Here is a 12,903-nt window from a genome sequence, read left to right on the forward strand (position 1 = left end):
CACTAGTGCCTCAGTTTCCCCATCCCTAGTGGGGTAATGATGCTGGCCTCCTTTGGGAAGCACATTAAGTTCTGCTTATAAAAAGGATTTAAGAGCTGGTAAGTCCATGGGCAGCTCTGTGTGAGCCCCGGTGAGGAGCCCAGCTCTGCCAAAATCCTGGAGCCAAACGTGGTGTGTTCACAAAAACAGCCTACAACCTGCTCAAAATACCTATTTAATCAGGTAAATAATCTGCTCGTTTGTTTTAAAGAAAGAGGCTTATATCTGTGTTTACCCAACACGCCTCTCAGAACCTCCCTCGCATTCTTTGCTACTTAGAAAAATAAAGCCAAAAAAAATGAGGAAATTCACTGCAAACGGGCCCCCTTCCCCCCGCCTCCCGTGGGCCCGGCGTTCAGGGGTAGAGCGCCGTGATCTTCCTGAGGGCAAGATGCGTCCGGGGTTGTGACACCCGCAGGTGGCGGCCACCAGTGCCCCGAGGGCTCCAGTCCTGCTCGGTGCGCGCTGCGCACCGCACGGCCGAGCCCGGACCCGCGTGGGACGGCGCTGCCGGGGCAAACCCGCCCGCGGCTCCTGCCGTGCCCGGTACCCAGGGCACCGCTGCCGCTCCTCTCCTCCGGCCCCGTACGCCCCCCTCCCTCCATCCCCTCGTGGTTTGCGGTCTGCTCCGCGCCGGCGGCTCCGTCCCCGCCGCCCCGGGGCTTCCGGAGGAGCCAGCGCCGCAGCCGCGGGGCGGGTGGCAGCGGCGGCCGGCAGCGATGGCTGCGGGGCACCGCGGCCAGGCTGGTCCCGGCGGGCGGCCCTGCGTGCGGGGCAGCCCCGCGCTCCTTGCCCGCCGTGCCGGGACCGCCGCGGGGTGCGCGAGGGCCGCGCTCCGGCTCCGCCCGAGGTAACCCCGCCGCCGCTGCCCCCCGGCCCGGCCCGACCCGACCCGACCCGACCCGATCCGATCCAAGCCGTCCCGGCCCCGCACCTGCCCCCGGCGCCGGGCCCGGCGAGGGGGCGGCTCCGCCGGCCGCCAGTCACCGCCCCCCGCGCGGCGCGCCCGCCCCCGGCCCCGCTGCCAAAGTGACTCGGGGAGGACCGGCACGGCAATGACATCAGTGCTTTAAACAACTTGTTATTCGGGAGCAATCAGCTGCAATTAGGTATTAATTAAGTATTATGAAAGTTGATTATTTAAGTGAATTCGGCTTTCGTCTCTCCGACTATGGTAAGTACAGCACAATTGTCCTTTTCCTGCCCCCAGCCCCCCGCCCGCCTCTCGGCGGAGCCCCCGGTCGGTGCGGCCGCCGGTGCCGGTGCCCCCGCGCCGGGCGGTGCGGAGCGCAGCGCTGTCCGCCGCGGCCGCCCCTCCGCAGCTGTGCCGCTCCGAGCCGCGGGGCCGGCGCTGCGGGCAGCGCAGTCTCTCCGGACGCGGGGCCGCCGCCGCACCGAAACTTTTGTTGGCCGGGTGCGCGGTGCAGGGCTGCGGGCCGGGCGGAGCGGGGCGCGGGGGCCGCGCCAGGTGCGGCGCGGTGCGGTGCGGCGGGGGGCTCGCCGCCTCTTTCACTTTGCTTCTTTCACTTGTTTTACGGAAGTTGCTCCCGCGCCCGCCGCCGCTTCGGCCCCGCTCTCCCGGCCCCGCCGAGGTGAGCCGGGGGCTCTGGTCCCTCCGTCGGTCCTTCCCGGCAGCGCGGCCCCCGCGGGCCGGGGCAGCGGGGAGAGGAGCGGGCCGGCCGTGAGAGGATGCGGAGGGGAAGTTTATGGGGGTTTTGAAATGATTCTGCCTTTGTATTTGTTGTAAGTTGTGTGGGTTGTTTTCTCTTTCATATTTTCCCCCCTCCTGAGCTCTGGCGTGTCGGTGGTAAAGGTTGCTTGTCAGGTTCCTGTACTGCCTAAATGAAAAGGAATTTAATTTATTTGGGACAAGGCAGTGTCAGATGAAGAGGCTGCTTATTACATTTAATGAGTTGTTTTTTGGTTTTATTCAGCCTGGGCATATCTGGGATGGGTTTGTTTTTGTCCTTCCATGTGAGGTGTATGAGACCTCCCCCACCCCTTCACATCATGAAGGGAGGAGGAAAGGTGGCCAGGCTGGGGCAATGTTTTGGTTTTAGATTACAGGCCCTAGTACTGGGGTTGGGCGTGTTTTTGATTGTAGCTTTCTGTGGCTTGTCCACTGGTTTTTGATCAGGTATCAGGATGGGGAGTAGGTTCTGGCCTGGTGCTGGGCTGGGCTGGACTGGGCTGGGGGCCCTGCTGGGTCTGATGATGGACAGGTCTCCATCAGGCTGGAGTGTGATTGCAGCCAGGAGCTTCGGGGCTCAAAGTGTTGGTGGGCTTTCCAATCCTTGGACCATCTGGATCACAGTCTCATTTAGATTTGACAAAATGTGCAAATTCAGACTTTGGTAGGAATCTGTCCCTTAGGTGATGTTACCTTTCTCTTTGGGACCAGGTCCCACCACCATGGCCCAGTACTGGCTAACACAACTACACCTGCTCCTCCAAAATGGTGTAAACCATTCTTTGCCATTTAAAAACCAAATGGCAGCAATGAGCCAAACAGGCCTGTGCTGGCAATGTGCCATGGTCCAGGTAATTACTGTTAGAGAGTGTGTGTGCTGTTTTTTTTTAATAAGGAGTAAGATGGTAATAAACTGGTTGATGATTGACTGGGCCTGAACTATGTACTCTGATATTGTGAGTGAGAGGATAATTTTGCCATCGTTTATTCCATTTATTTACTTATTTCTACCATTGATATCAGGAACCGAGTGGCTCCGGAGCCACTTCCACCTGTGAGCGAGACATGCCAGCTCTGCTTGGGTCCAGCCGTGGGCGTGCGGCTGCCACCCTTCTAGATCAAGAAGCTGGGATGCTGCGTGGGCAGCTCAGGAGTTAAGGATGTGGTGAAACTGCAGGAGGGCCGATGCTTCAAAGAGCAATGAGCAGTGATTTACCCCGCTCTCCATCTCGAGGAGCCGTGGCACTGCCCGGCGGGCCGGGCCAGGCCGGGCCGGGGCGGGCCAGGCCGGGCAGGGCCGTGCCCCGGCGGGCAGGCCCGTGCCCCGGCGCTGCAGCGCCCTCTGCCGGCGGAGCGCGGCCCCGGGGGCTCCCCCTCCCCAAAACAGGGACCCTCCCTCGCCTCACGAGCGCTGTGGGTGCTCGGCCTCGCCACGGCTGCGCCCAGGGAACGCGTGGGGCTTTGGTCTCCGGTGTGGGAACCCGGGGCTGCAGTAAGCCATGGAAATGAGGATCGGGGAGATCTCTTCAAGTCAGCATTATGATCTGTGTGTGGGTGAACCCGTCTTGTCATGATCTTGGGGCAAAGACCTGCCCCATAATCACCACCTCTAACCCTTATCTACTTGGGCCAGCTTATCTCCCTCAGTCGCTGCCTCTTGAATTCTCTCCAAGCCCTGAGGCAGTGGCTCTCCAGAGGCAGTGCCCGAGGGCTGCTGGTACGGAGCTGCCAGCTGGCAGAGGCAAGTCCAGAGGGGTTTCTTTCCCAGAGGGACTCAGTATGTGGGGTCTGACAGTCTGCTCTTGCTGAGGGCTTTCTCAGCTCAGTCAATCCATGCATGGACCTTCTAGGACCAGAAGTGTTAATAATGGTTAAGGGCTGAAAAGAATTTGTGGACTGAGTCCATCTGCGCAGGAATGTGGCAAGATGTTCCCTACATGTGACTTTCTGCGAGTCTGGTTTTAAATACCTTGACTGACTGGGTACTTGTCACTTCCTTTGGGACAGTGTTCCCCAGCCTAGTTATCCTAGTTATGAGATTACAGGAACTGACCTCAGAATGAGGACCAAAACACCTATGGTAAATGGGCGGGGGAATAGCCAATTTCCCACTCAAAGGGTCATCTGGTGTCTTTGTCAAATCACTGCTGTTGTTTGAAACACCCCGTGGATAGAAACACCTTCTTTGGGCTGGCGGCAACTTGTTTGGTTTTTTTTTTTTACCAGATTTTTTGGGAGACATTGGCTCAGTCAAGATTGGTGTCATTCGTGAGCTCATGCTCTGCAAAAGGTTCCCAGGCAATTGGTTTGGGTGTTCATGTCCCTTTTCAGTAGTTCTATGAGATACTTGTTGGGTGGAAAGCATTCAAGGGCTTAAGCCTACCAAGTGAAGATTGTTCCTTGGGAGAAGGGTTTAGCAGGGCAGGGATTAACCTTCCCCAAATGGAACAAGCAGCACCCAGCTATAACTTGGAGAACATGCTTCAGAGCTGCTTGAAGTCCATAGGAGTGTTTCTACTGCTTTGGCACTACAGAGAGATAACTCACAAAAAGGACAGAAGGTTGGTCTCTGAGATGAACTCCTGTTTCCTCACCTGTGCTCTGTCTGCTGTATCTCATGAGTCCTTCCAAGCCAGGTCTGGCAGTGACAGAGTGGGGTCCACTCTGATGTGTGCAGGTACTACACCATTCATGAGACACAGAGTCCCGGGGGGAGAGGCAACTTGTACTGAAACTGGCTCGAATGGTACAGATACCTCGACTGGAGGGGATCCCATAATTGATGTGTAGTTTCCATATCATCAGTTTCTCTTTCTGTTTTGCTAAATTGTTTATGCTTCTACCCGGAGTCCTCTTTCCTGCGATTGGATCTCAGGGCTTTGCCTACACAGCCTTTTCTGTCCCACTTTTTGCACTTGGCTGTCCTCCCAGCGAGAGCCTTTGTGGCCACTTTGACTCTCCCTCTGACATCAAATCATACCCCTGGGCTGCTGTGCAGCCTACAGTTTAGGCGCCCTCTGAAAAGTTGGTTGAAAGTGTCTGGAAAGTAATGAAAAGTCCTGTAGTAGGTGAAGATAACTATTGCCTGTGCTGCATGTCCCACCTCCACCTGGGCTCCTTCCCTCCCTCCTTCCCAGGGTTTGAAGATGCAGCCCTTCCCAAGGTTTGGAGAGCTCAGGTGCCACCCAGGGCTCAGCTCCCAGAAGTGCTGACATTGCAGAGGCCGTGCTCGCCGATCCAGCTGAGGTTTGGGAGAACCAATGTCCTCGTCCTCAGCTGCACTTTGCAAAGCAAAGAGGGGGCAGAGGAGGCTTGGCTGGAAGCAGGGGAGGGGCAGAAGCTCCAGCCAAAAGTCCCACGCGGCACCGTCTCCTCCCCTCCGGTTCAGTGCGGACTGGATCAATTTGGACGTCTTCAGCAATAAAAAATGCCGATGTCGTCCTAATTCACTAGGCCCCGAGATGACAGCAAATTTACATTTTTTAATTAAACTAGCAGCCAGTTTTTATGAGAGGGGGCTGGGTTATGCAAATCAAATGGTTGTGTACGAAAGATTAGGAGAGTTTGGGAATAAATTCCACAAATGCTAATAAAAAAAAAGAGAGAAAATGAGAGGGGGGAGAGAGAGGGACATTGTTCCATTAGCCCCTTTTAGGCTGATTTCCCTAGGGAGAAAGCTATGGGGGGTGAGAGATGGAGGCAGCTTTCAGAGACAGGTAAAATCCATTTCGAGGATGGAGAGCCCCTTGCACCAGGACCTTGTTGCTCCCTGTTTTGTCTCCAAGGGCTCGCAGGGGAGAAGGAGGAAGAAATTGGTAACAAAAGAAACACTTGCTGGTTTCTAATCCCCATTCCTGCTTGACCAGTGATCCACAGGCTGGAACAGCAGCGGGGACTGGCTTGAGGATGTAGAAGGTGCACAGTGCTCAGGTGCTGGAGGGGCACAGGTGGGTGAAGGGCTGGGCCAGGTCATCGTGGTGCTGCAGGAGGTGGATGTGGCAGGGCGACAGGGCAGTCCCTGGACGGGCAAAGCCCAGGGGCTACGCAAAGCTTCTCTGGACAGGGCCCATCTTTGGGCTGACAGATGGTCACAGGGCAGGGCTGCAGCTGGGATTGGTACCCTGGGGCTTCATCTCCTTTGTGCAGCTCTTGTGGGTGGGCTGCTGGTCCCTGGCAGGAGCTGCTGGTTGGAACAGGCAGGAGTGCTGATCACAGGTGAGGGTCTAGGCTGCTGTTCCAGGTAAGCACAGGCTTTATCTGCAGAGCAGAGTGTGTTTTGGAGTGGGATGGTGATGCTTTTCCCTCACCCACGCTGTGAAGCCCCGTGTTGCCCATCCATAGAGATCTCAGAGGCTGACTCCAGCTGTCAACACCTCTTTCCATGTGTTAACCTGGCACCAGTCGTCATCTCTCCCTCAAGGGACTTTCCATCTTTCTTCATGTGGTGATTCCAGAAAATAAAAGTTTGTCAAGTCCCTTCAGGAAGAAATAGTTACAGCGAACAAAAAATATGCGTTTCACTCACGTAAAATATGTTCCTGTAGAAGTTTCCCAAAGAATTCCAAGTTCTCGTTGCATTTAGGAGTTAGGTGTGGTGGCTAGGTACCAAAGCAATTGTTTGCTCTGCTGTGGAGAAACAAAACCAGAAAATTTCTGGAGGCTGGGAAACTGCTTAAAGCTTCCAGTCCTAAGGCAGTTTCATGCTTGGAATAAAAGCTGAACAACCCATGCAGGTTGGCAAGAGAAAGCAAAGGGTGGAGAACAGGAGATACAAGGGAAAAGGATGGGAAGACTAAGGTCACTGGGTGCATTTTATGACAATCCCCTGAGGATTTGGTGCCTCACTAGAGAGCTTTGCCACCCATTCCTGGTTTTGGGGTGTGAAGAGATGATTCACCAACATGCTCATGTTTTGCTTTGGAGAGGTGACATTTTAGCAGAGCCTCTCTTGTGAAATCAGTAAAAACACCAAGCTCTGGTGGCGCATTTCTGGAGGTGTTCCCCACACCCAACACCTACATCCCTGTCACTCTGTCCTGAACATGCAGGTCTGCCCCAGACACTCACCCACCTCCACGCTCCCGGACACTCACGTGTTGGTGCTGTGCTGAACCTCATGTTCCCCAGGCTGCTCTCTCAAGGCATTGCCATGATGAACATTCTGGTTCTGTGCACTTGCATCATCGTTGCCATGAATGAATCCTTCTTGGCAGCAAGAGAAGGTGAGGGTGGTGTCTGCCCTGTGTGTTGGGTGTCTCTGTGCTCCCCCCAGTCGGCAGTGGAGTCCCCCCCTGTTCTGCTGCTGGTGGCCTTGGCATCAGCTTGGTCCACAGCTTCAGACAGACAGCCGTACAGGGGCTTTTTGTAACACGAGTTTCTGAGCTGAACTAGGGCCAAGTTCAGCCTAAAACTAACAAAAAGCTCCAGAACAGGTCTGTGAGACATGGCAGAGTCTGAGGATTTGGTGTAGGATGAATAACTCCTAATCTATAAAGTGGGCATAATCATGGTGCAGCCCAGAGCCAGGGCTGGGCGCTCGGGGATGGAGATAAGTGCTGAGGGCTGGCTGCAGTCCATGGAGGGTGCGGGGTCGGGCACGAGTGCTCCTCCCTGCAGCTGGGGTGGGGTGCCTGGGCTGGGGGAGAGCTGAGCCCGCTCCCGGAGCTGCCTGGGAGCTCCTGAGCCTCCTGCCCCACCGGGTCCGGGCTGATTTGTGATGGGGACCTCCCCAGGACCCGGGCTGGGAGCTGAAGAGCTCCAGCTGGGCTGCTGTCTTGGAGTGGTGCAGTGGTGTCAGCCCTGCTCCCAAAACTGGATGGGCCAGGGCAGAGCAGAGGAAGAATTAGGAGCTTTCAGCTTCCATACATGGGAAACTGTCAAAAGCCAGGTAGCAACACCAGCTTTTGTCTGGTATTTCCAGAAAAACCCGGCAGGACCTGGCATCCCAGGGCATAATTTATTATGGAAAAATAAAATAATAAAGTACCAATCCCTTTGAGGCCTGAGTCATAGAAGCATCTTCTCATTAAAGCAGCTCCACCTCTCTGCCTGGTGTTTGCCAGCTCCATGCCTGTATGAATCCACTCCCTGAGCTGCCTCGCCCAGGGCAGCCTTCCTCCTACTCCTCCTCCTCTTCCTGCTGCCTGTGCTTCCCCAGCACACCTCTCCTCCAGCACCCCTTCCCCTGTCTGGAGGAGCACGAGCAGTTCCACCTCTCGAGCCAGCTTCTCCCCAGGCTCCCCACCTTTGGACCAGGTGGATGTTTTATTGGTGTGTGTTGTAGACAAACATCTTCATCTTTTCACCCACCCACCTCCCACCCCTGTGCTATCAAGTTCTCTGGGTGTGCCCTGGCTCCCACATGCCCTTCTCCTGGCCATGTGTTGTGAAGGTGTGTGTGGTATCTTTCCATGGCTCCAAGCTCTCTTCCAAGTGGCCCTCTGCAAGCAGGGGAAGGAGAGGAAGCTGCTCCTGGAGTAATTACCATCTGCATGTCCCGAAGGCAGGCAGCAGATGTTAGCAGAGGAGGACTGGATTGGAAGAGAGGGTGAGGGAGCAGAGGCTGGGGAAAGGGAGTCTGATTTTGCTTCTTGATTGCGTATGAATATTTTTAACTGAAACTCAGTAGGACAAGAATCCCAGTTCTGCAAAGTTGATCCATGCACTTGGAAACTTTAGGGGAAAGCTCCTTTGCTCGCTCTTGCTGTGTTTTCTGTCACTCACTCTGCTTTTCTCAGCCTTTTTTATGCTGCACTATTTAACTTTTCTTACTAAATAGCTTTCCTTTATGTCCTTCTTCCTTTCCATATTCCCACAGACCTGTCACTCTTTGTCACTCTCCTGGACTTCCATTCTGTCTTTGATTCTGTCTTGCTTTCCCTTTCCTTCCCCCCCCTTCCATTGTCTTACTCTATTTTTCATTTTCCCATTTTTCTGTGGGCTGATATTCAGATGAGCAAACTTCTTCCAGTTAAAGGAGGTCATGAATATTAGGATTTTTCTATCAAACAATGAAATATGGCTCAAATTACTCTAAAGAATAGGGCCCTTTTCATAAACCACCTGCTGGTTTTTTTTGAAAGAAAGCACAACCACTCGCCTGTATGCTCCAAGCAGTTGTCTCACATCTCTACCTCGCCAAGCTTTGCCGTTCCAATTTCTTCTGCTGAATTTGTTGCTCTTGGTGGAGTAAGTCTGCTCTTCCCAGACTGCCAGCACCCAATGAGTCTGGGTTTGGACAGGTTGGGACAGGATGGGGATTCTGGCAGGATCCTCACTACTTTAAATGTTGGTTTGTGATTGTGCTTTTTTGATTGCCGTGTGTGTGTGTTTTGGGGTTTTATTTTTGTTTTCGACAAATAACATTCTGGTCTGAAACTCATTTGGTCTGAACCTCTCAGCTTGACTGAGAGATCTCCTTCAGATGTTAGCACCCATGGAAACACGAGGACCCCCTCCCCTCATCCTTGTGCTGCTGGTGTGGAGCAGCCATCGCTCCCTGGCATGAGGAGGCTGTGGTGCAGGGCACCCGCTCAGGCCTGGCCACCGACCCAGCCGTGCTCGTTTCCTCCTGCCTCTCGTGGTCCTGTCCCTCTCCTCCCAGCCACAGCTTCAGAATAGGACCTCTGAGCACAGTGGCCACAGCTGGCTCTGGGAAAGCCAGGTTTGTGCTGCAGGAGATCCTCCATTCCTTGTGGTCCTGGCCGTGCTTGACTGGATAGCGCCGTGCCTTTGCCAGGGCAGCACCAGAGCAGCTTGGCAGCTCAGCAGGGACAGGAGGGTGCTGGAGCTGTGCCCCAGGGACCTGGAGAGCAGCCTCTGTGCTCCCTTGGGAGCTGCCATGAGGCAGTCATGGGTAATGCCAGAGACAGAGACAACAGAGGACACCAGCTTGTCTCAGACTTACGTTTTGTTTTCGGTCCAGCCTATTTATACTCTTCTTAGTGGCTATTTTTTCCCCAGTTACACGAATGTGTCTTGTCCTCGCTGTCTCCCATCTTCCCTCAGCAAACCTTTCCATTTTCTGCGTGTCTTTGCTGGGAAGCTCACAGCCCCATTCCTCGTGGGCAGAGACCGCACTTCTCTGAGGAGGCACCTCTCACTGATGTGCTCGTTCCAGGAGCCTGCTCCAGCCCTTCCACCCTCTCCCACCTGCATTTCCCTGGACAGAAACTGCACACACAGCCTGGGCTGTGTGAGCACAGAGTTTGTTTTGCCAGGGTGACCTGTTTAATCATCTCATTTTCTGGTGGCCGTTTATTCCTCGTTTCCACGGTTACAGCCCCATTAAGAGGAGAAGCAATAAGGCAGCGAGTCAAACAGGTAATAAAAACATTAAAGCCATGTGCGCGCTGGGAGGGAGGAGGGCGAGCAGCACTCAGTGAGACGAGACGGGCCGTGCCAGGGAGACAGAAGGGTCACAGGAGCCCGTGCACAGTGCAGTGACACCAGCTCAGTGCCCAGCCTCTCCTACAGCATCCCACAGCATTCTGCCCTGCTCCGTTGGAGTATGCTGACACCCGGGACAATGTCACTGCCACCCGTGCGCTGCTCTCCCCGCTGCTGCGCCGTAAGGCAGAGCTGCAAGTGGACAAAACCACTCGAAATAAGAATGTACTTCTTCTGTGTTTTCTTTCAGGGCTCTGACTGTCTGAAAATTTGTAACTTTCTGTTTCTGTTTAGTTTAGGGCCCAAATACTTGTTCCTGCAACAGGAACATGGCCCTTGCTGAGGTACCTGGTGTGGGCTGTGGTGCTCCCCTGCAGAGCCATGGCTCTGCACAGTTCCTAAAGCAGGACTGACAATCCCAAGGTATTCACAGCCAGCTACCTGAGCCAGCACAACCTAGAGTACTGTGACTCTGGTTTGAGGCTTCCTAGGTGGAAATACCTGTTTGTGGAAGGCCATATTTCTGCAGCCTCCAGGAGAAGGTCAGATGCCATGGAAACAGGATAGCCAGGTCCCCAGCAGGCACTGCCAGCAGTGACTGTGGGCTGGGGAGTGGGTGGGAGCTCTCACCTGGGACAGTGGGGGATGCCTTTAGGCCATTGGTAGAAATCAGGGGAGAGCTGTGGGCAGCACCGCTGGGAATTGGGTCTCTCCTGCTAGGAGGAATCCCCAGATTTCTGGCTTTTAATTGTGGGCTCCTAAAAAGAAAGTAGCAAAGTAAAGAAACCTGAAGCAGCAACTCTGGAGTGAGGAGAAGGCAGAGCCTTCAAGAGAAGGAAGAGAACTGTTTTCAGCTCACTTCCCACCAGGCAGTGGTCCTCAGGGAACCCCTCAGGGCTCTTGGAAGGTGGGAGCCTTTTGTTACCATGTGCTTGTTATCCCAAAACTGATTTGGCCAGCAAGGAGATGGTGGCCTCTCTTCCTTTGGGAAATTTTGGGCCAGATGAACTCTTGGGTATAAAAACATGACCTGAGTGGCAAAAAACCAGCAAAGTTACTTTTCCCTATAATTTCTCAGCGGCCATGGAGGCCAAACAGCACTGGAGCTTAGATGAGGAGATGTTGGGTTTGAGGTGGTCGGTCGCTGCCATGAGGGAGCAGGTGCCCACGGGCTGAGAGGATTCTGACCTGTTAATAAGGGTGAGTTTATTTATGGATGAAAAGAGGTTAAAAATAACAGTCCCACTCATATAGGTGGCACAGCACTGACAGCAAAACAGAAATATTCAGAAAAGCAAAGTATAAAGGAGAGCAAGAAAACAGTCACAGAACTGCAGTGCCACTGCTTTACCTGCTAGCTCTCTCTGTTGAGTCTGCCCTGTCACAGCCCCGTTTTGCCCTGGTGGGATTTTTTTTTTATTATTTATTTCTGACATTGTTTTGGGTTTTACAGTTTCTTTTCTGCAGACTTTATCAGAAAGCATATTTGTGGTGAGAGCCTGTGAAAGGACCTGGCTTGCTGAGTAAATGTTCAACGTGGAAATGAGCTGCATGACCTTGAGGAGGGGAGAGGGAGGAAAGCTGACAGAAATTCATAAAAAGCTGAAAAAGAAAAGAACAAGGAGAAGGGAGGGGAGAGGAAAAAAGATAAAAGGCCTGGCCAGACTGGAAGAAGTCACACAAGAGAGGAATAATGGCCTTTCTTGTTACAGCAGTGACTGGACCTGTCGTATTAGGCATCTTAAAGAGCCCGATTCTAAGTTGTGCTCAGCACTGACACTTTGAAAATAGGCCCATTTAAGGTGACTCAAGTTGGGCAACAAAAGTCAGTAGTCACTTTAGATCATCTTGGCCTGTGTTCAGAAGGGTGAATTTTATCCTTGGCGAAAGGCCAGTGGGAGGCCCTTGTGTGTTCTGTTCCCGTTCCCAGAATAGGACTTGGGGTGGCTCCTGGAGCTTGTGCCAGCCCTTTGGGGCAGGGGCAGAGCCCACTCTGCTCTGTTTTGGGCTGAGCCCCCCCTGTGCAGAAGGCAGTGGCTGCTGGCTGGGCTCATGTGTCAATCCAGTTGTCTGTGGGCACAGAAACTGGGCTTGAATTTATTTGTGGAATTTTTGGGGAGCTGTGGGTGTCTGGAGAAGGATCTGGATGGAGCAACCTCTCTGTCCTCAGTGCAGGACCCGACAGTAGCAGCAGTGCAGGAGCTTCCCAGCCATCCTTGGAGCTCCTCAAGAATGTGAGATTGAGATGGAGGCGCTTGCTTTAGGAAACTAATGAGGATGTCAATCAGAAAAGACCAACAAAACACTGTTGCAAGGAAGAAACTTTGAGTGGAAACACCCTGCTGTCGCTACCAGAGACCAAGGTGTGAGGTGCAAGCATGCTCTGGAGCTTGGCTTTCCAGAGCTGCCTGGTTTGGGCTTGATGGTTTTACTTCATTCCCACATCTAGTCCTGGAGGACCTAAAGTGGATTTTAAAATTGTGTTGTAGGGATTGGAGAGAGATTGAGCTCCAAGTTTCTGCAGTCTATCACGTCCTCATTACCTGGATGACACCAGCTGCAGGAAGCCCCTCGGTGCTGCAGTCCTTGGCTCTGGTGCCATTTCCATGGAGGGTCTGGGCACACAAGGACCTGGCACCCAGCAGTCAGGGGGGCTGGAGCAGAAAGCCTCGTGCTCTTCAGGGAACCCATGGCTTCTCTTACCTTTTCTGTTGTCTGAATGCATGAAAAAAGTGTAAATGCACTTAGGCTCCCCTTACCGCTCTTTCCGTTGTCATTTCTTTGAC

General features: G+C 53.8%; 1 protein-coding gene across 1 annotated transcript in view; it reads left to right on the forward strand.

The window, feature by feature from the left end:
- The first annotated feature begins 1,084 nt into the window (after positions 1–1,084).
- Positions 1,085–12,903, forward strand: part of CASZ1 (castor zinc finger 1) — an 88,428-nt gene continuing 76,609 nt past the window's right edge. Inside the window, exon 1 of the mRNA XM_071449040.1 lies at positions 1,085–1,213. Within this exon, the coding sequence (XP_071305141.1) occupies positions 1,165–1,213 (49 nt within the window). The 5' untranslated portion in view covers positions 1,085–1,164. The remainder of the gene's footprint in view (positions 1,214–12,903) is intronic.

This window comes from Agelaius tricolor, unplaced genomic scaffold (assembly GCF_023055355.1).
Source record: "Agelaius tricolor isolate 1412-34295 unplaced genomic scaffold, bAgeTri1.0.p SCAF_28, whole genome shotgun sequence".
In the NCBI taxonomy this organism is placed as follows: Eukaryota; Metazoa; Chordata; class Aves; order Passeriformes; family Icteridae; genus Agelaius; species Agelaius tricolor.